At 47.8% G+C, this 19807-nt stretch overlaps 2 protein-coding genes across 3 annotated transcripts in view; one reads left to right on the top strand and one right to left on the bottom strand.

Moving 5' to 3' along the window:
- The window catches only part of map3k4 (mitogen-activated protein kinase kinase kinase 4), a 33887-nt gene extending 22723 nt beyond the window's left edge, over positions 1-11164 (top strand). Inside the window, 12 exon segments of the mRNA XM_047029154.1 lie at positions 42-135; positions 1392-1529; positions 2887-2987; positions 4939-5019; positions 5482-5673; positions 5877-5947; positions 7803-7919; positions 8045-8204; positions 8947-9069; positions 9460-9566; positions 9817-9996; positions 10601-11164. Coding sequence (XP_046885110.1) covers positions 42-135; positions 1392-1529; positions 2887-2987; positions 4939-5019; positions 5482-5673; positions 5877-5947; positions 7803-7919; positions 8045-8204; positions 8947-9069; positions 9460-9566; positions 9817-9996; positions 10601-10621 — 1385 coding nt within the window. The 3' untranslated portion in view covers positions 10622-11164.
- A 364-nt stretch (positions 11165-11528) lies between these two features.
- On the bottom strand, positions 11529-18731 carry agpat4 (1-acylglycerol-3-phosphate O-acyltransferase 4 (lysophosphatidic acid acyltransferase, delta)). 2 transcript variants are annotated; one of them, XM_047029741.1, is made up of 9 exons: positions 18359-18731; positions 16568-16762; positions 16085-16254; positions 15708-15869; positions 15209-15362; positions 13828-13930; positions 13563-13638; positions 12578-12776; positions 11529-12018 (listed from the first exon to the last, which is right to left on the bottom strand). In XM_047029741.1, exons 2-9 carry the CDS (start codon positions 16746-16748, stop codon positions 11927-11929), a joined length of 1137 nt encoding a protein of 378 aa, XP_046885697.1. In that variant the 5' UTR covers positions 16749-16762; positions 18359-18731; the 3' UTR covers positions 11529-11926. The 2 variants fall into 2 exon arrangements, with proteins under 2 accessions (XP_046885697.1, XP_046885696.1); XM_047029740.1 differs by having other exon boundaries at positions 16568-16766; positions 18359-18730.
- Between the last annotated feature and the right edge of the window lie 1076 nt (positions 18732-19807).

Raw genomic sequence — 19807 nt, 5'->3', positions numbered from 1 at the left:
CATTCACTCTCCTCCTTCTCATTTTCCTCTTCTCCTCTCAGCCTCTAGGAATAGCCCTCGACCCGTCAAGGTACCTCGTTGCCATAGTGACCCACCCAATCCCAACCTGTTTATTGCCAATGCCGAGGGATTCAGGTTAGACTGGGGTTACAACATAATGAATGTTATTGATTTCTCAATATTGGTCTGTCATTAACAATGTTCCTGCTAGCTACAGTACTGCTGTGTGTAGATGTTAGCCTGCTAGCTACAGTACTGCTGTGTGTAGGTGTTAGCCTGCTAGCTACAGTACTGCTGTGTGTAGGTGTTAGCCTGCTAGCTACAGTACTGCTGTGTGTAGGTGTTAGCCTGCTAGCTACAGTACTCCTGTGTGTAGGTGTTAGCCTGCTAGCTACAGTACTGCTGTGTGTAGGTGTTAGCCTGCTAGCTACAGTACTGCTGTGTGTAGGTGTTAGCCTGCTAGCTACAGTACTGCTGTGTGTAGGTGTTAGCCTGCTAGCTACAGTACTGCTGTGTGTAGGTGTTAGCCTGCTAGCTGTAGTACTGCTGTGTGTAGGTGTTAGCCTGCTAGCTACAGTACTGCTGTGTGTAGGTGTTAGCCTGCTAGCTACAGTACTGCTGTGTGTAGGTGTTAGCCTGCTAGCTACAGTACTGCTGTGTGTAGGTGTTAGCCTGCTAGCTACAGTACTGCTGTGTGTAGGTGTTAGCCTGCTAGCTACAGTACTGCTGTGTGTAGGTGTTAGCCTGCTAGCTACAGTACTGCTGTGTGTAGGTGTTAGCCTGCTAGCTACAGTACTGCTGTGTGTAGGTGTTAGCCTGCTAGCTACAGTACTGCTGTGTGTAGGTGTTAGCCTGCTTGCTACAGTACTGCTGTGTGTAGGTGTTAGCCTGCTTGCTACAGTACTGCTGTGTGTAGGTGTTAGCCTGCTAGCTACAGTACTGCTGTGTGTAGGTGTTAGCCTGCTTGCTACAGTACTGCTGTGTGTAGGTGTTAGCCTGCTAGCTACAGTACTGCTGTGTGTAGGTGTTAGCCTGCTTGCTACAGTACTGCTGTGTGTAGGTGTTAGCCTGCTAGCTACAGTACTGCTGTGTGTAGGTGTTAGCCTGCTTGCTACAGTACTGCTGTGTGTAGGGGTAGCTTGTAGGGGCTGTCATAATGGCCGGGATTCTATGCTTATGCTGCTATTACTGGGTGGGTCTGTTTCACCTACAATTTCAGTTACAACTTAATAGATTGCTTGGTTTGGAAGTTGTGTGTGTGTGTGTGTGAGAGAGGTGTGCTTACGTACAGATGCTCTCCCAACCACGTTGTCAATCACACGCCCCGCACGCACGCCCTGCTCCTCCCCGGTCCAGAGCACCAGCCCGCTCCTCAGTGTGTCTTATCTCAGTTCCAGGAGTTTACCATGTGACCTGCGGACCCAGCTGTGGCCCCCCGGCCCCCGGCCAGCCCCTGCCCCCCCAGGCCCCGCTGGGGACCCCAGCCACCCCAAACCACCTGGTGGCACCACCCCCACCAGTGACCTCAGGTAGCCCCCCCTACCCAAACAGGACTTGCTACCACACACTGTCAGCCAGGGACACAAGCAGAAGTTCCATTTAATTGCCCCCCCACTCCACTCTTTCTCCCATACCACTCCTCCCTCACATCCCTCCTCTTCCGCCCCCCCCCCTTACTTCTCCCTCCTCCACAACTGCCTTCCTCCCATGCCCTTCTCCCCCCAAACTAAATTCTTATTGATTAAGAGGTGCTTCAGCTTGACTATAAGCCCAGGTCCCAGATGTTATTGTGCCAGTTCCCAAGGATCAAGTGGTCCTGTCAGAACCCCAGCCCACAGAGCAGGCATGGCCTGGCCCCTGCAAGTCTGACCTGCCTCACTCAATATAGAAACCTTCAAATGAAACATGAATACGATATTCATTTTGGTGCCACTATGATCCAAAGCGACCAGCAGAGCGGGATTTGAACTGGCTCTAGATCTGTAGTCAGATGTTCTAACCGCTGAGCCACCCCCACCCCCTCCCACAGTGAAGACTCCTGTGTACTCTTGACTGTACAGCAGTAGTTTGATACATCACAAGGAGCTAAAGACACAAACTACCTCTAAGGGATGGGGAGAGAGAATGGGCGAGAGAGAATGGGCGAGAGGGAGATGGGAGAGAGGGAGATGGGAGAGAGAAAGGGGGGAGAGAGAGAGAGAGAGTGTATGTCCTGCTAACTCTTAATGCTGCCCTGCCTGGCTGTTCCTCCTAGACTTGTCCTGCTCTATACTGTGTCCTGCTCTATACTGTGTCCTGTCCTGTGCAAGCATGCCACACTGCCTGCTACACTGTTGTGTGTCATGGTGTGTGTGTGTCCTGGTGTGTTAGTTTTGCCAGAGAATAGACCAACAGTCCAACAGCTGTGCTGCTGCATGACAGTGTATAGAGAGTCTTGCTGTTGATACTGATGTTTCCTGCCTGCCTCCTATTCATCTTCTGCTCTCTCTCTCTTATTCTCTTCCCTTCTCCTCTGCTCTCTCTCCTATTCTGGTCTTTCTCCTCGTTTCTCCTGATCCCTCTATTTACTTCATTATCTGCTCGCTCTTTATGCTCTGCTCTTTATCCTCTCCTCTTCCATGGTCTCTCTCTCTTCCCTGGTCTCTCTACTCTGGTCTCCCTTGGTCTCTTTCTCCTGGTGTCTCTCTCTTTCCTGGTCTCTTTTCCCTGGTCTCTCCCTTGGTCTCTCTCTCTCCCCTGGTCTCTACTCTGGTCTCTCTCTCTCCCTTGGTCTCTCTCTTTCCCCTGGTCTCTCCCATGGACTCTCTCTCCCACGGTCTCTCCACTGGTCTCTGTCTCTCTCTCTCCTTGTCTCTCTCTCTCCCCTGGTCTCGCTTGTCTCTCCAGGGGCTCTAATCTCCATGAGAGCGACCGTCTGTCCTCGGTGGCTGCTGAGCTGCAGTTCAAGTCTCTTAGTCGTCACTCCAGCCCCACGGAGGACAGGGAAGGTAGGAGAGATGACGACTTCCTGTCTGTCTGCCTGACGTCCTGTCTGTCTGCCTGACGTCCTGTCTGTCTGCCTGTCGTCCTGTCTGTCTGCCTGATGTCCTGTCTGTCTGCCTGTCGTCCTGCCTGTCTGTCTGCCTGTCGTCCTGCCTGTCGTCCTGTCTGTCTGCCTGTCGTCCTGTCTGTCTGCCTGTCGTCCTGTCTGTCTGCCTGTCGTCCTGTTTGTCTGTCTGCCTGTCGTCCTGTCTGTCTGGCTGTCGTCCTGTCTCAGTGTTTCTAAGATTTCTGCCGTCACGGTATCAGAAATAGGGCCGTACAAAAGGCCGTCTATCAGCAGTGATTGTTAGAGTGCATGTTGGAGAATAGCACGTGCCACCGTGCGTCCTTGAGAACTGTAAGTCGTAGAACTTGCGTTGTCAGTTCATTTAAGCCTGTTATTGTATTATTCTATAGTTCTTGCAAATGTTATTAAGTTAACTGGTGATTTTTGTTCTTTTCTTCACCTGCTAGCTAAATTGCATGTGGCTGTTGATTCGATAGCGATTGCTGAACGCCCTTGCTCACGTTTGTATTTTAGGTGCCTTATTATGCTGAGGTAATTACACTGCATTGAGATAATGTCATTAATAGAGGGTTTATTGTTATTTTTGACATAATGCTTAGCCTATATGTCAAGATCAAATTAAGCAGACAGTGGACACGTGCTTTAGAGTGGCCTACCTTAATCGATAGGCTAGGCTATTGACCATTTGCAATAAGTTGGGTCAGGGGGTCAGATGGCTGAGCGGTTAGGGAATTGGGCTAAAAATGGAGGGGGGGGAGAGGGGGGAAGGTTGTTGTTGTTGGACAGACCTGCCCCCAATGCAAAAAAAAAAAATCCTAAAGGAAACACTGTGTCTGTCTGCCTGACATCCTGTCTGTCTGCCTAACATCCTGTCTGTCTGTCTCTCATCCTGTCTGTCATACTGGTGGGTGTGGGATGTTTCTAATAGTGTTAAGTGTTATAATCAGTGATGCACGGTCTGGGTAGGCACTGCCTACCCTGCCAAAATTCAAACGTAAAAAAGTTTCTAAAATCATTTTATTTAATAAACTTGTATTTGTATTTAATACAATTTATTCTTGTGATTTATATATGCAATATGTGTGTTATTCCAATTGTTTAGACGTTACGATGACAAATGTAGCAGTTAGGCATAATCAAATACAAAAAAATACGGTAGAATAAGCAGTGCTTTTACTGTCCATTTGAGCAGCTGACGTCTTTACACCAGCTACATTGTAAGCGTAATCCCTGCAAAATTCAAGTAAAAGTTACAGCAACGGTGTCTGCCGATATCACAGAGTTGAGGGATTTGTCCAAGCTCGATTTTATTCAAAAAAAGGAGTTAATAGCAAGAGGGAGGTCCACGCCAGACTTAGCTGGACTACTGCAGCAAAAGGGACAAAACGTGTCCAATCGTTTCAAACAGACTGGTATGGAAGGCAAGAATGGCTGTGCTAGCAGTCAGCAGCAGCTGCTTTTACTGTTTACTGCGTTTACTGTTTAGACGTATTAGCCTTACAATAATTAAGGTAATCTGGCTTTCATAACTCTGTGCCTAGCTTCTTACTGACATCACCGCACATCACTGGTTATAATGTTTTTCATGGGGTTCCTGAGCTTAGTGTTGATGGTGATGTGGTGATGTTGTTTTCCAAGGGGTTCCTGAGCTTAGTGTTGATGGTGATGTTGTTTTCCAGGGGGTTCCTGAGCTTAGTGTTGATGGTAATGTTGTTTTCCAGGGGGTTCCTGAGCTTAGTGTTGATGGCGATGTGGTTTTCCAGGGGGTTCCTGAGCTTAGTGTTGATGGTGATGTTGTTTTCCAGGGGGTTCCTGAGCTTAGTGTTGATGGTGATGTTGTTTTCCAGGGGGTTCCTGAGCTTAGTGTTGATGGTGATGTTGTTTTCCAGAGCCCTCGTACCCCAAGGGAGACCCCAGCAGCACAGCACGCAGGAGCTGGGAGCTCCGCACCTTCCTCAGCCAATCGAAAGGTGAGAACTGTGATGACATCACCGCCTGACCTGCTACAGCCTGGGTCAAACATCAAATCAGAGACCAGCTCATTCTCTAAACCCCACCCTCACCTGCTTTCTTTCCTCTCTCCTCTCCATCTCTCTCTCCTCTCCATCTCTCTTCTCTACATCTCTCTCTACTCCACATCTCTCTCCTCTCCATCTCTCTCATCTCTCTCCTCTCCATCTGTTTCCTCTCTCTCTTCTCCATCTCTCTCCTCTTCCTCTCCTCTTCCTCTCCTCTCTCTCCTCTCCATCTCTCTCCTCTCCATCTCTCTCCTCTCTCTCTTCTCCATCCCTCTCCTCTCCATCTCTCTCCTCTTCCTCTCCAATCTCTCCTCTCCATCCCTCTCCATCTCTCTCCATCTCTTTCCTCTCCTCTCTCTCTTCTCCATCTCTCTCCTCTCCATCTCTCTCCTTCTCCCTTTGTCCCCCCCCCAGACACGGCTGCCCGTCAGAACCCCATGGAGTCGGTGCGTAGCTCGATCCACTCCTTTGAGGAGAAGCGCTATGCCGTCATGAAGCAGCGCAACATCATCGGCCAAGTGTGCCACACCCCTAAGTCCTACGACAACGTCATGCACGTGGGCCTGCGCAAGGTCACCTTCAAATGGCAGAGGGGCAACAAGATAGGTATGGAACTGCCCCAGGGGCAATAATATGGGTATGGAACTGCCCCAGGGCCAACAATAGGGGTATGGAACTGTCCTAGGGATAACAGCATACGGGGCAGTTGGGGCAACAAGGTAGATCAGACCATACTTCCCTCTTAGACCTCCATGTAATTATCAGTCTTCTCTCACACACTCTCCCACTCCCTCGCTCCCTCCTTACAGGTGAGGGCCAGTATGGGAAGGTGTACACCTGTATCAATGTGGACACAGGAGAGCTCATGGCCATGAAGGAGGTATGTGGTCCCGCCCCTCTGTCCTTGTCTGGTAATCCTATATTTTCTTTTAAAGGGGTCATTGACAGTTGTTTGGGGGTATTTCACAATGTTCCTTAAGGTCTCCGAATAGGGTATGTAACATTGGTTGGGCTGAAGATGGCCCGGGTACTGGTCTATGCACCCATATGCACCCTGTGAAATAGCCCTGTGAAAAAACGGGTTTTCTCCCTTTTACGGTATTCTCATTAAATATATAGATGAGCTGCGTGCTGATTGGTTGGTTTACAACGAGCAAAGCTGCGGAGCAAAGACGCAACACGGCCAACAGCACCCACTGAAACATCGAGGGTGGAGACTTGAAATAAAAACATACAAATACATCTATTGTGTCTACACAATACTGTTTTCAACAGATTGACTAGATATAATTTTAAATGATAACGTTGGGTGTTTCCACTTCTGTTGTTGAAGCAAACGGGATCGACTTAAATGGGTAACATTACAGCTCAGCAACCAAACTATCGTGATTCAACTAAGCTTCAGTTAGCTAGATTTCTTTCTAGCTCTTACTCAAAAAAAATAACCTGACAAATATCTGGACAAACATGCATCGGGAATTGTAGATTTACATGACAACACAGGTTATTTATTTGAATGAAACACAGTCAGGAACATGAAATAACGTTAGCCCCATTGCCAATAAACTAAATCATCACGCATTCTACCGATGCTAGATACAGTCAGGATACGTTAGCGTTGCTAATAACTGTTAGCGACAACATCATACTACAGCTTGCGGTTGTGATGAACATAAGGTCGGAACAGCACCTCTTTTCATCAACAGCTTCATAGCAAATCCTGCTTTACATTGTCCCAGGTTTTCAAAACTGTCCTCGGTGAAATGGTTCGAGCAAATGTGTAATTGAGGGTCGAATTGCACGGGGATCTTCTCATAGACAAATATCACAACCCGTCGAGTGTTTGGTTCCTTAGGAAGACTCTGAAAAGTGTCAGCATTCCCTGTACAGTCTGGAACATTGCATTTACCACCGTAGTCCATTTTCAATATGCTAGAAAAACGTTCTTTGTAATTCTGTGGAAGTACACAGAGCATCGCGCAGCAAATTTTGGGGTGTAACAAAGGTACAGACCAGAGCCAAAAAAGGTGGCTTTTTTTAAAAACCTACCGTTTTATGGCTACATTTTTTTTAATTGTGAGATTTGCATGGGAAAGAGGTGTCAATGAACTTTGGGGTTCATTGTTTGTCCACTGAACTGTCGTTATTCAACTGTGCCAAGGTAAATTCGGTTCTGCAGTCAATGACAATAGCCCCAGAAGATTTCTTTTTAAAGAGTTTGACTTTTAACAATTTAATTTATTAGTCAGTGCATTCATTTAGCTTTATTATTCCGGAAAAAGATCTCCCAGTATCCCAATCAATGCATGTAAAATCTACGAAGTTTAACCGAAAACACAAACTGATGCGTTGCCGCAGAATTTAATGTCCTGCTATAAAAGCCACTGCAGCACGCACACATTAGTCCAGGTGTCGGAACGCAAGTCTGAACTGAGGAAGGCTGAAAAAACATTACGGAACTAAAGAAAGTTTTGAAATAATAGGCCAACCTATCATCTTATTTTGACTCAAACAACAACATGAGTCCAACATATTATATTACACAAAGCTCAAAAAACAGTATTTGCGCTCAAGTTATGGCGACATAAATTGCTGCATGCTTGCATTAACTATTGATGGCCCTACCAAAGCTGATATCAGACTTGCGTCCCTGAACTGTACGCATAAGGATTGGGGGCCGGTGCCCCAGTAGAGATTTATGTCTAGCAACCTTCGTTCTGGTCTCTGTCCAACAGATCCGCTTCCAGCCCAACGACCACAAGACCATCAAGGAGACGGCAGACGAGCTGAAGATCTTTGAGGGCATCAAGCACCCCAACCTTGTCCGCTACTTTGGAGTGGAGGTCCACCGGGTAGGAAACTGGCAGGCAGTGTAGTTGGTCCTTTCAGGTCCTACTGTCGCCTGTCACCTTTAAAATCTATATTAAAGCTGATTACATGATCACTAACTATGATCCACTCCCTCCCCTCCTCCCAGGAGGAGATGTATATCTTCATGGAGTACTGTGACGAGGGCACCCTGGAGGAGGTGTCCAGGCTGGGGCTTCAGGAGCACGTCATCCGCCTCTACAGCAAGCAGATCACCACGGCGATCAACGTGCTGCACGAGCACGGCATCGTGCACCGAGACATAAAAGGTTCGCACACATACTAACACACTCACATATACACGCACGCACACAATTATCACAAACTTTTCATAGCCCACTTTGCAGCCCTGTTTTTGAGTGTAACTGGGGTGTGTAGGTGCTGTCTGAAGTGTGGAGGTGCTGGGGTATGGAGGTCCTGTCTGAAGTGTGGAGGTGCTGTCTGAAGTGTCGATGTGCTGTCTGAAGTGTCGATGTGCTGTCTGAAGTGTGGAGGTGCTGTCTGAAGTGTGGAGGTGCTGTCTGAAGTGTGGAGGTGCTGTCTGAAGTGTGGAGGTGCTGTCTGAAGTGTAGAGGTGCTGTCTGAAGTGTGGAGGTGCTGTCTGAAGTGTGGAGGTGCTGTCTGAAGTGTGGAGGTGCTGTCTGAAGTGTGGAGGTCCTGTCTGAAGTGTGGATGTGCTGTCTGAAGTGTGGATGTGCTGTCTGAAGTGTGGAGGTGCTGTCTGAAGTGTGGAGGTGCTGTCTGAAGTGTGGAGGTGCTGTCTGTAGTGTGGAGGTGCTGTCTGAAGTGTGGAGGTCCTGTCTGAAGTGTGGAGGTGCTGTCTGAAGTGTGGATGTGCTGTCTGAAGTGTGGAGGTGCTGTCTGAAGTGTGGAGGTGCTGTCTGAAGTGTGGATGTGCTGTCTGAAGTGTGGATGTGCTGTCTGAAGTGTGGAGGTGCTGTCTGAAGTGTGGAGGTGCTGTCTGAAGTGTGGAGGTGCTGTCTGAAGTGCTATTTGCTGTTCTGGTTGAAGGAGCAAACATCTTCCTGACGTCGTCGGGCCTGATCAAGCTGGGTGACTTTGGCTGCTCGGTGAAGCTGAAGAACAACGCCCAGACCATGCCTGGAGAGGTGAACAGCACCATGGGCACCGCAGGTGAGACGCTCCGCCTGCCATCGCCTGCCGCCGCCACTAGAGGCTACTGCTTCATAGAGCATGGATGTAATCATCCGCCCCAAAAAAACCCTGCTTGTAGTTATACATTTGTGGTTCCTGCTCGGGCAGGTGAGCTGCTGGCCAGCAGGGGGAGCTGTGGCACCACTAGTGCAGTCTCACTGCATGTTAGGAGTAGAGCCCACAAACTCATGGGTTCCACTAACCTTTTTACCGTGGAGGCTGCCTGTCCTGCTGGTTTACGGTGTTGATGATCAGAGTTGGAGCTGTTTCCTTGCCCCTCTGTGTCCTAGCCCCCTGTGTCTCAGCCCCCTGTGTCCTAGCCTCCTGTGTCCTAGTCCCTGTTGCCTAGTGACGGTCTTCTCCCCCCAGCATACATGGCCCCGGAGGTGATCACGCGGGCGAAGGGCGAGGGTCACGGCCGTGCAGCTGACATCTGGAGCCTGGGCTGTGTCCTCATCGAGATGGTCACCGGCAAGGTAGGACTGCACACATGCCTGCACGCACGCACGCTGCAGGCTGTGCCCCATCGGCAGATGGGGACACCTTGTGGCCATACATGGTACTACAGGTGTCTCTCCCTATACGCTGTTTCTCTCTTTCTTTACTCTCTCTCCTCCCACATCTTTTTATTCCTCCTGTCTCTTTATGTCTCTCGCTCTCCCCCTTCGTAAGATAAAGGCAGCAGACCTAACAGTTGCTCGTCCTCCCCCCCCCCCCTCCCCGCAGAGGCCGTGGCACGAGTACGAGCACAACTTCCAGATCATGTACAAGGTGGGCATGGGCCACAAGCCGCCCATCCCGGACAAGCTGAGCCGGGAGGGGAAGGACTTCCTGTCCCACTGCCTGGAGAGCGAGCCCAAGCGCCGCTGGACCGCAAGCATGCTGCTCGACCACCCCTTCGTCAAGGTCCGTCCCACGACAACCTCTCACTGGCTTCCTGTTCAGACAGGAAGTGACAGGGCATGTTTGCATAGGGCCAGACCTGGATTCACAAGCACAGTTGGCGGTGTTGACCTGGACCAGTCTTGTCCTGGTGTACATGCTGGTTCTGGTCTCCAGTAGTGTCTCTCTCTTGCACAGGAATTACTGTCCTGTACTCGAGATGTGTTTGATTATGGAAGTTCTGGTGCGGTCACCCAAATTGAACCATTTTCAAAAGTGGAACCGCACAGCCTCCGAGGTGAATCAAACACACCTCAAATACTTGTTTAAGGTTCTTTGTGACTGAGCTCTGTTCACCAGTAAATTATGATGACCATGTGATCTCTGCTGAGGTTGAGCGGGACCAGTGCACGCTTGAATGTCAGAGAGACAGAGAAACACACACACACACACACACAGTCAGTCACATGCTGGTGTGATTCAATTAGGATAACAGGCGTCACATGGAACCATGGTTTAACAGCAGTCGTCTCTCTCTCCGTCTCCCCCCCTCATCTCCCTCTCTTGCTCTCTACTCTCTCTCCGTCTCCCCCCCTCATCTCCCTCTCTTGCTCTACTCTCTCTCCAGGTGTGCACAGATGAGGAGTGAGGGGGGGACCTGAAACTGGAATGTTTACACTTTGCTGTAACACTACTGTACATGCTGGGCAAGGGCTTGTGGGTAACAGGAAGCTGCCACAGGAGCAAGAGGAAGTGGAGGAGGTGGAACTTCAGGCTGAAGGCACATGCATCCTAACTGACGAACTGTACGAAGATTTCATAATTTAAGAGGGAACTGGAACATGGAAGAAGGAAGTCCTAATATGGCTACTTCCTGTGGGGGTGGGGGGGGGGATGAATTGTAAATACTGTAATAACGGATTGGGCTTGGATCCTTGTATAAAACAATATAAAGTAATTATCTCCACCTCTGATGATGTCACCGGGCATGGAAGAAAGAACATGAAGATGGGAAGTGCTGAAGCGAGGGATGAAACGAGATCAAAGCTGTGGCACTTTTAACCTGAGGGGGGCGGGGTGGGGGGTGGAGCCCTCTCTGTGGACGCGACCTCACACACACACACACCTGTGTTAGGAGCTCGCCACCCAAATATGCAATCAGCCATCAGTACAACACTCACAGGCTGAAGCACAAACAAGGGAGGACGTTTGTGTTCAGTCTTCAGATCTCTCCTCCAGGGCAGGTCCAGAAGCCCTGCGGCTGTCACCTGGGTGAAGCTTCACACCTTCCCTGGTGGGCTAGTCACATGACTGGTGGGCTAGTCACATGACTGGAGCATAACCAATAAGAGGAGAGAAATCAGGCCCACTCCCTCCCTGCTGCTGAGAACAGACTCACACACACACACACGCAAACTGACACACACTTATGAACCCCTGCTGCTCTTCATGTGTTCGTTATGTAAAAACAATAAAGCAAGCCTTTTTTTTAAGAAACACGGAGTACGTCGTCATTTCTCTGTGGTCTGGTCATTCACTACGCAGATGCATTACATTTACATGTTTATTTCACGTCGTACTTTATTTTCTTCAAAGCAACAGACAAAATAGTGCATGTAGAAAGTACAGCATCATGTATGCAGTATCTGTGGTTTGAAATGAATTTGTTTTTACTAGGAGTAGAAATAAATCAAAGCTTTTTCTGCAAACATGCAGACAAAACATGTACAGACAGTACCCATAAGAAACACAGCTGACCATTTTATTAAGCTGAACAACGGTCTATCTGCAGCCTGCAGACCTGTGGTCCGGTGGGGCTGGTCTGGTTCTACTCGACTGCTTCAGGGCAGATGAGGGCCTTTGGCATCGGCATATTCAGTGTGCAGGCAGGTTTGGTTTGAAGCCTCAGGATTGTTTAGGCGTAGACAGGTCGGGTTTGAGGGCAGGTAAAATCTCAGTTGTTCGAGGTGTTGCTCTCCTTTACCCCGTAGCTGGAGCCCCTGTTGATCTCTGTCTGTCCGATCATCCAGCGCACTCCTGCTGAAGCTGAGGGCAGACCAGGGGAGGGAACAGATTACTGCTCGGACTTAGACTGGAGCTGCATGCTCTGTTAGACTGGAGCTGCATGCTCTGTCTGTTAGACTGGAGCTGCATGCTCTGTTAGACTGGAGCTGCATGCTCTGTCTGTTAATCTGGAGCTGCATGCTCTGACTGTTAGTCTGGAGCTGCATGCTCTGTCTGTTAGTCTGGAGCTGCATGCTCTGTCTGTTAGACTGGAGCTGCATGCTCTGTCTGTTAGACTGGAGCTGCATGCTCTGTCTGTTAGACTGGAGCTGCATGCTCTGACAGGTCTGTTAGACTGGAGCTGCATGCTCTGTCTGTTAGACTGGAGCTGCATGCTCTGACAGGTCTGCCAAACGGTTTCAGATCACGAGGATCAACACAGGTTTGTTGGCTCTTCATTCACACAGACAAACTGTTGATGATGAAACAACCCAGGTGGACATCATTTGCAGGGGTTAAAACATTGACAATACTCAGGAGTTATCACTGCTGGTGTCCTGAAGCACACTCCGTACCCCCCAACCCTGACCCAGGACCCTACCCATGGAGCACAGGCAGAGGGAGGCCAGGACGCTGCAGGTGGACCCGGACTGGACCAGCTGCGCCAACACCAGGCCCAAGGGGTAGAGCAGCAGGCCCGCCCAGACCAGCCAGTTGAGTAAGGACCAGGCCCGACGAGGGAGGCTCAGTGTGGGCCCTGGGAACCGGCCGGTCTGGGCGTAAAGCTCCTGGAACTGGTCCTGAGGGGGATGCAGAAACACACCAGCACGAATGAGGTGGATGCCATTAACCATTCCAAGATTACCCATACATCAACCACACTAACAATATTCCCAAATGTTGACCACTAACGTTACTCTCTCTAACATTACCCCTTCTGACATGAATATTAACCTGTCTAACATTCTACATTAATATTAACCCCTCTAATATTAACTAACCCTAACCCTCTAACTTTAACCCTTCTAACATGAACCATTCTAACATTAACATTAACCCCTCGAACCCTTCGAACATGAACGCCTCTAACATTAACCCATTAACAATAGCCCCTCTGACATTTACATTAAGCTATCTAACATTAACCCTTCTAACACTAACCTCTAACAAACATGAACCCCTTTAACACTAACCCTTCTAACATGAACGCTTCTAACATTAACATTAACCCCTCGAACCCTTCGAACATGAACGCTTCTAACATTAACATTAACCCCTCTAACATTAAACCCTCTAACATTAACCTCTAGGCTCTAACATTACCCGTTAACCACATTATCCACTCAAAATGAGGGTTAGGGGAGTAACATTAACAATACACATCATATCACCGTGTCTTAACTGGGTGACAGCTTTATAACACGGTGTCATGGGAACGTGGCTGGTATACATGACGTGACAGAAGTGAATATGCTGGGTTCAGCGTGGACAGAGTGTCTGATTTGACGTGATAGTCGGGCGCTTGCATCCAGTGAGGACCTGGTGTTAGAGGTTTACAGGTACATGATCTGCAGCGGGATACTGACCTTTTCCTGGTAGAGCTTGTGGAGCCAAGCAGAGCACTCTGCCTCATCTTCAGGGACCAACTCCAGCGGAATTCTCCTGCAGGGAAGAGAGGGGGGTGGGGGACACACACAGACACACAAGAAATGGAGGAGAGGAAGGAGGGTCGAATGGGCTGAGATCAGTCCCCATACTTGATCTTTGGATAACAGATCACCAATCAACTCAGTTCTCATCTCTAGAAGGGAGCTACTGTACAGCGATAGAAGAGGATACTGTCGTCGGTACCTTACATATAAATCTGCGTGATACTTCTTCCCGTTGAGCAGTCCCAGCAACGTGGGGTTCTCGTTGTTCCGGAAGTTCAGCGTGGAATCGTAAACTGCAGCGACTACACAGCAGAGAACTGACATGTTAGAACTGCACTCTTCCAGTTCTGGAACTGACATGTTAGAACTGCACTCTTGTGGTTCTGGAACTGACATGTTAGAACTGCACTCTTCCAGTTCTGGAACTGACATGTTAGAACTGCACTCTTCCAGTTCTGGAACTGACATGTTAGAACTGCACTCTTGTGGTTCTGGTCCTTGATTATCAGCTGCACTCACTGTATGCACTATTTGGACATTGCTTTGGATAAAAACGTCTGCTAAACGCGTCCATGTAAAGGTGACACATAGCTGTGTTCATAAGCGGTTATCTGTGGCGGTCAACTATATTTGTCTTGCAAATGTTATCTCCATTCTCCTGCCAGTTAGAGTTCAGTGACAAGGCGTCCTTCAAACCTTTGTCCTCCTCTGCCCTACGGGTCTGAGGGAGAGCAGAGCTAGCTGGACCTGGATACAAGCTGGTCTGAGACTGACGTCTGAGATTCAAAGCCAGGGGTGTCAGAACGAGGTGCAATGCAGCAGACTCAGCCTTGGGATCAGGACCAGGTCTTGGTAGTGCTTTGGGATTGACAAAACCCTAAGACTGAGAGGGGGTTAATGACCCTACAAGGACAGGTGACCAGTGAGATGGCCACCATCCCCTAGGGGTGAGAATTTCCTGGCTTCGGATGGAGGACAGAAGATACCTCTAGCTTGGGTGTTTTATGCCTGGGAAATACGTTGGGCAGTTGGTCGAGAGTTAATTACTGTTGTTCTGGCTGATTGTAGTAAGGGATTGCGTTCTGAGAAAACGATGCTGTGATGTTGGAAAGTCTTTCAAGCAGTGAGCGGATGACAGAAGGGCCATGGGACAGCTGAGTGATTGTGTTCTGATGGACCAATGACTCTTGAGAACTGTGTACTATAAAATGGCATGCTGTCTTTAGGTTCAGGATTCATTGTGCATCGGCTGGGAAGTATTGATGTTACTGGATTTTCCGGTTCTGTCTAGGAAACGTGATGGCGTTGTCTAGCGAATAGCGTTACTGTGTTATTGTGTTAAACTCTCCACGATTAATAAATATGATGTTATATAAATATTAGTGAAAACCCCTTTCATACATTAAAGGAGCAACATTATCCCTCCACCAAATGTCCTTGACACTCAAATGGTCAGCACAGTCATATTACAACTACATGGGCACCAACATAGGGCCGTTGTCCCTGAATTCGGACAGCAGCCATTTGCCTGAATGTGTGATTGTTCATGTGATGATCTGTCTCCTGTGACGGCTTCTCACCAGTTCCCCTGAGGTTCTGGACGGTCACCCAGAAGCCCCGGGTGCGGGGCAGGAGGTGGTGCTTCAGGCTGGGCAGGCCCTTGCTCTGGGCCACCTGCATGCTGGCACGGTGCTTCTCCGGGGTGAAGCGGGTCCCCTCACAGTGCAGCAGGAACTGTAGGAGCCAGGGGCAGAGGTCAGGGGTGTGTGTGGAGGTGTGTGTGCGTTTGAGGTGCATGTGTGTGGGTGTTTGTATGTGGTGCATGTGTAAGGGTGAGTATGTGTGTGTGTGTTCTTCAGACACGCTGGCCACCCACACGTTCACCAAGATCACAACTGGATCTGAGATGTGAGCAGTAGAGTTATGTATGTTATGTCATGTTATTGGTCCACTGTGACTGGTCAAAATACAGGCCGTTCATTACCACTAACAACTAAAATATTGTTAGTATTGCACTTTTGCAGTACTGATTTGCCTTAAGAAAAACTCCTCTGTGACTGATGTGAATGTGCTCTGTACCCAGAACTTCTCTGGGTAGTCTCTGAGGTTCTGCAGACTCTGGGCCACAGTTCTGCGATCCTCCTCCCACTTCCTCTTACAGAACACAATCTCCTGGAAGTACCACATCCAGCCAATCAGAGGCACGTATGCCAGCTCCTTCTTGGCCAACACCTTGGAGCTCTGGTAGGTGGGACAGGAAGAAGATGGAGAAGGTTGTGTCAATTTAAAACTTTAAGAACAGTCAGATATTTTACAAACTACAACAGTTACAAACTTTGTGAATAGGATTTGGTGTTCCGAGAGAAGTACTCGAGGAGAAAACCCCTCAGGTACACCTAAATCAATTAAAATACAGACTGATCTAGTTTGATTGTTCAACTCAACTGTTCTCTCACCCCGAGAACCCCGAACCTCTCACAGAAGGTCCAGCCGCACAGGAAGTCGATCTCAAAGTTGTGGTTGAGGACAACGATGGCACTCTCCTTGCCGTACAGTTGGAAGCTCTCGGGGTCCGTGTGCAACGTGCACTCAGTCCCGGACCACCACTCCAGCACTGCCACCATCTCTGAGGGAGGCACACACACGCACGCACCCATCGACACACAACCACACACACACACACACACACGCACCCACCGACACACACGGGAAATCGAGGCTGGCACATATAAGAACAGGAAATCACGTCATCATCCGTCAACTTTCCTGTTTACACAACACTGCTTATGTTGCTAGGTAACGCTCCAGGCCTGTAGCCATGGCAGAGCTGAAAACGAGGTCAGCCTGTCTGCCCAAGCATCATCGATACACTCAACAAGAAAGAACAGGGTTTCCTGAAGTCTGTAGGACTGAAGTCACCCACAGATGACAGAACTCACGGCTAGCTAAGGAGTACCCCAGCCTGCAGTTGATCCTGCGAGCCAGCTGCTTGTTGATTGGCCAGAGCGGGAGCGTGCAGACCTGTAATAGGTTGATAAGAAGACCGCTAGCCAAGAAGACGTAGCAGATGATCAGGTGACACACGAACTGGGACTTTAGCAGCTGAACCACACCCATCATTCCTCTCAAAATGGCTTCCTTAAAGAAAGGAAAATAATGGAATTATCAGCCAATCACATTCTTTGATCAGACACCAGACTTCCTTTCCCAACGAACCCGGACGGAAGTGCGAAGAAACTGAAGATCAACAGCTCTGGCTTTTTTACATCCCCCCCTCCCCTTTTACATTGTGTAAAGAATTTATACTGATTATTTTTGTAAATGTATTAATTTGTTTACCTATAAAGCTTAGATTGTATTAAGCAAATCTTGTTTATAAAAGTATCCAGGCAACAATCCATCTGGATGAAAACAAAAAACAGACTGCAGCCAGGCTGTGTCCCCCATGTAGGCTGGGTTGGGTTTAGGCTAGGGTTAGGAATGTAGGCTGGGATGTGATTCTAGGACAGGCTAGGGTTAGGAATGTAGGCTGGGATGTGATTCTAGGACAGGCTAGGGTTAGGAATGTAGGCTGGGATGTGATTCTAGGACAGGCTAGGGTTAGAAATGTAGGCTAGGATGTGATTCTAGGACGGGTTAGGGTTAGGAATGTAGGCTAGGATGTGATTCTAGGTCAGGTTAGGGTTAGGAATGTAGGTTGGGATGTGATTCTAGGACAGGCTAGGTTTAAGAATGTAGGCTGGGATTCTAGGACAGGTTAGGGTTAGGAATGTAGGCTGGGTGAGTGTTACAGTAGGGCAGGGTTCTGTTAGCAGTGTAGGGCGGAGTGAGTTTGTTCTAGAGTAGGATAGTCTGCCAACCGTCCTACTTGACACTCCCTCTAACCATCAGACAAAAAGCTTACCATCCCTCCCTGGCTGACTGGAGGTTCCTACATGTTTACCTACATGTCTGAACACACACCAAGTCTCAAAGAGAAGATGGCAATGACATTTCTACAGTTGCTTTGTGTCTATGAAGAGCTGGAGACGTCTTATTTCATTGATGGCAAGAGCACGTCTTTCCTAATGTCAAGTTGTGTGACGCTAGAATATGTCGACTACACTACTGCACTGGTAACAAAAACGTTGGTTGAAACTTTCTGCGGGACAAGGCCAAGTATCGGTTAGTTAAGTGTGTTTAAAGGTAAACATTCCAGTCTCCGTCCAGATAATATCATGATTTATGCCGATAAACCCTGCCCAGGGAGTCTTACCTTACGTACAAACAGGTTTTTAGTTATCAGTTTATTCATGGCCGTTTTGACCCGAAGCTGTTTTTTGATAACACCAGACTGGTGTCACCAGTATTAAGAACTATTTTGTGTGAAGTGGCCCTAGGTACTGTGAATAATATGTTATTTTCAAGACAGGTGGCGTTATTTCTGGAGAACCATAACATGTTATGTTAATAACCATAAACAAAACATCGTATTTATTACTGATTGAAATTCTATGGAGGAACAACACGCCGACTGGTTAATTCCCACATGACTTTCTCCAGTCTCCTTTGGTCTATTACGATTACATTAAAATTAAACAAAAAGTTAACTTGGTAGCCAACATATTTAAGTAGAGACCATGAGATTCAAGAAACATTCGAACTATTAAAACTTTTGCAACATGTAACACAAACTGTCACCTACATCACGCTTTTCTGTAGACTAACACTTAATATTAATTGTGCCTTACCAAGACGTGTCCTTTAACGATGGAAGCATATGGATCAATAGTTTCCAACCTTTTAGTATCCCTCTGCCTCGGACATCTTGACTAACCGGTTTAGTCTGGGAAGCGCACTAAACTTTGAGGCGCTCCTGAAAACGAAGCCTGTTTTGCATGAAATGACCAATCAATTCCTCGGAGCTGTGGCTTGAATCAAACGATAATCTTGCATTTTTTTGAATGATGGTGATGCGGAGATTGGTCCACTTCCGACAACTTTTTCTGTCAAGGAAAGTTTGTGGTTTTAAGGTAGACCTTGAAAAGCTCTAAATTTGAGTCACCACTCCTCAATTTACATCAATTACCGCAGTCCAATCCGTCGGTCACAAATACAACTGCTTTAAAAAGCGAACATTGCTACGCCTACTAATATGGAAGCAAATCGTGACCAAAATTCAAATGAAAATGCATTTCCAGAAATGCATTTTCATTTTAAGAATGTGGCTGCATTATTTGACTCATAAATCAAATTAGTTTTAAATCATCCTATTTGCATTTTCATTTTCTTCTTTAAGACTGCTCATTCTTTCCCTTAATTAAAATGAAAACGAAAAAGACATTTGAAATTTAATTTTCAAAATATGCCCCAGCAAATAGATACCAAAATTCAATTTGAAATGTAAAATTTGAAAATGAAAATGCATTTCCAGAAATGCATTTTCATTTTAAGAACGTGGCTGCAAAATCGTGACCACAATTCAAATTCAAATGCATTTCCAGAATTGCATTTTCATTTTCAAGAACGTGGCTGCAAAATCGTGACCACAATTCAAATTCAAATGCATTTCCAGAAATGCATTTTCATTTTAAGAACGTGGCTGCAAAATCGTGACCACAATTCAAATTCAAATGTATTTCCAGAAATGCATTTTCATTTTAAGAATGTGGCTGCATTATTTGACTCATAAATCAAATTAGTACTGATTAGTACTGAGCGGACATTGCATTTTCATTTTCATGTTCTGCCCGCAAAGAACTGCCCATAATTCGAAAACGAAAATGCATTCTGAGCGGCGCAGTAGAGTGACGTCAGTAGCCGCTCTTCTTCAGCTCCCTGCTGACCGAGCTACCCATCTTGTTCGGTAGGGGGCGGTGTGCACATACGCATTGCATTACATGACAAATGTGCCGGGAAATTGATTGAATTGCCGGGTCTTTAGAGGACGCATCACAGATCATGGCGCTCCCTCAAATTGTGCAGACACTGATAGAATTAGCTGAGCTGGTAGAAACTAATAATATATCTGAGTCTGATGCCCGTGACCGAGTAGAACAAGTCACAGAGAGCTTGGCTGCATACTCTGCCGTCACAGACGTACACATTAATGATGTTGCCATAGTAAACCTCTCTTCAGTCCTGGAACGGCTGGATGCTGTGGTGGAGCCTCAAATGGGACGGGGACGACCAACCATCCA

This window comes from Hypomesus transpacificus, chromosome 11, assembly GCF_021917145.1.
Source record: "Hypomesus transpacificus isolate Combined female chromosome 11, fHypTra1, whole genome shotgun sequence".
In the NCBI taxonomy this organism is placed as follows: domain Eukaryota; kingdom Metazoa; phylum Chordata; class Actinopteri; order Osmeriformes; family Osmeridae; genus Hypomesus; species Hypomesus transpacificus.
Note: the sequence above shows the minus strand (reverse complement) of the source record. Positions and strands in the feature narration are given on the sequence as shown.

Coding starts and splice junctions, on each gene's coding strand:
- agpat4 (XM_047029741.1), bottom strand. CDS start 16,748: ATGATGGGTGTGGTTCAGCTGCTAAAGTCCCAGTTCGTGTGTCACCTG. Junction 15,870..16,084: donor AGAGGTTCGGGGTTCTCGGG/GTGAGAGAACAG, acceptor CCCACCTACCAG/AGCTCCAAGGTGTTGGCCAA. Junction 15,363..15,707: donor ACTACCCAGAGAAGTTCTGG/GTACAGAGCACA, acceptor TGGCTCCTACAG/TTCCTGCTGCACTGTGAGGG.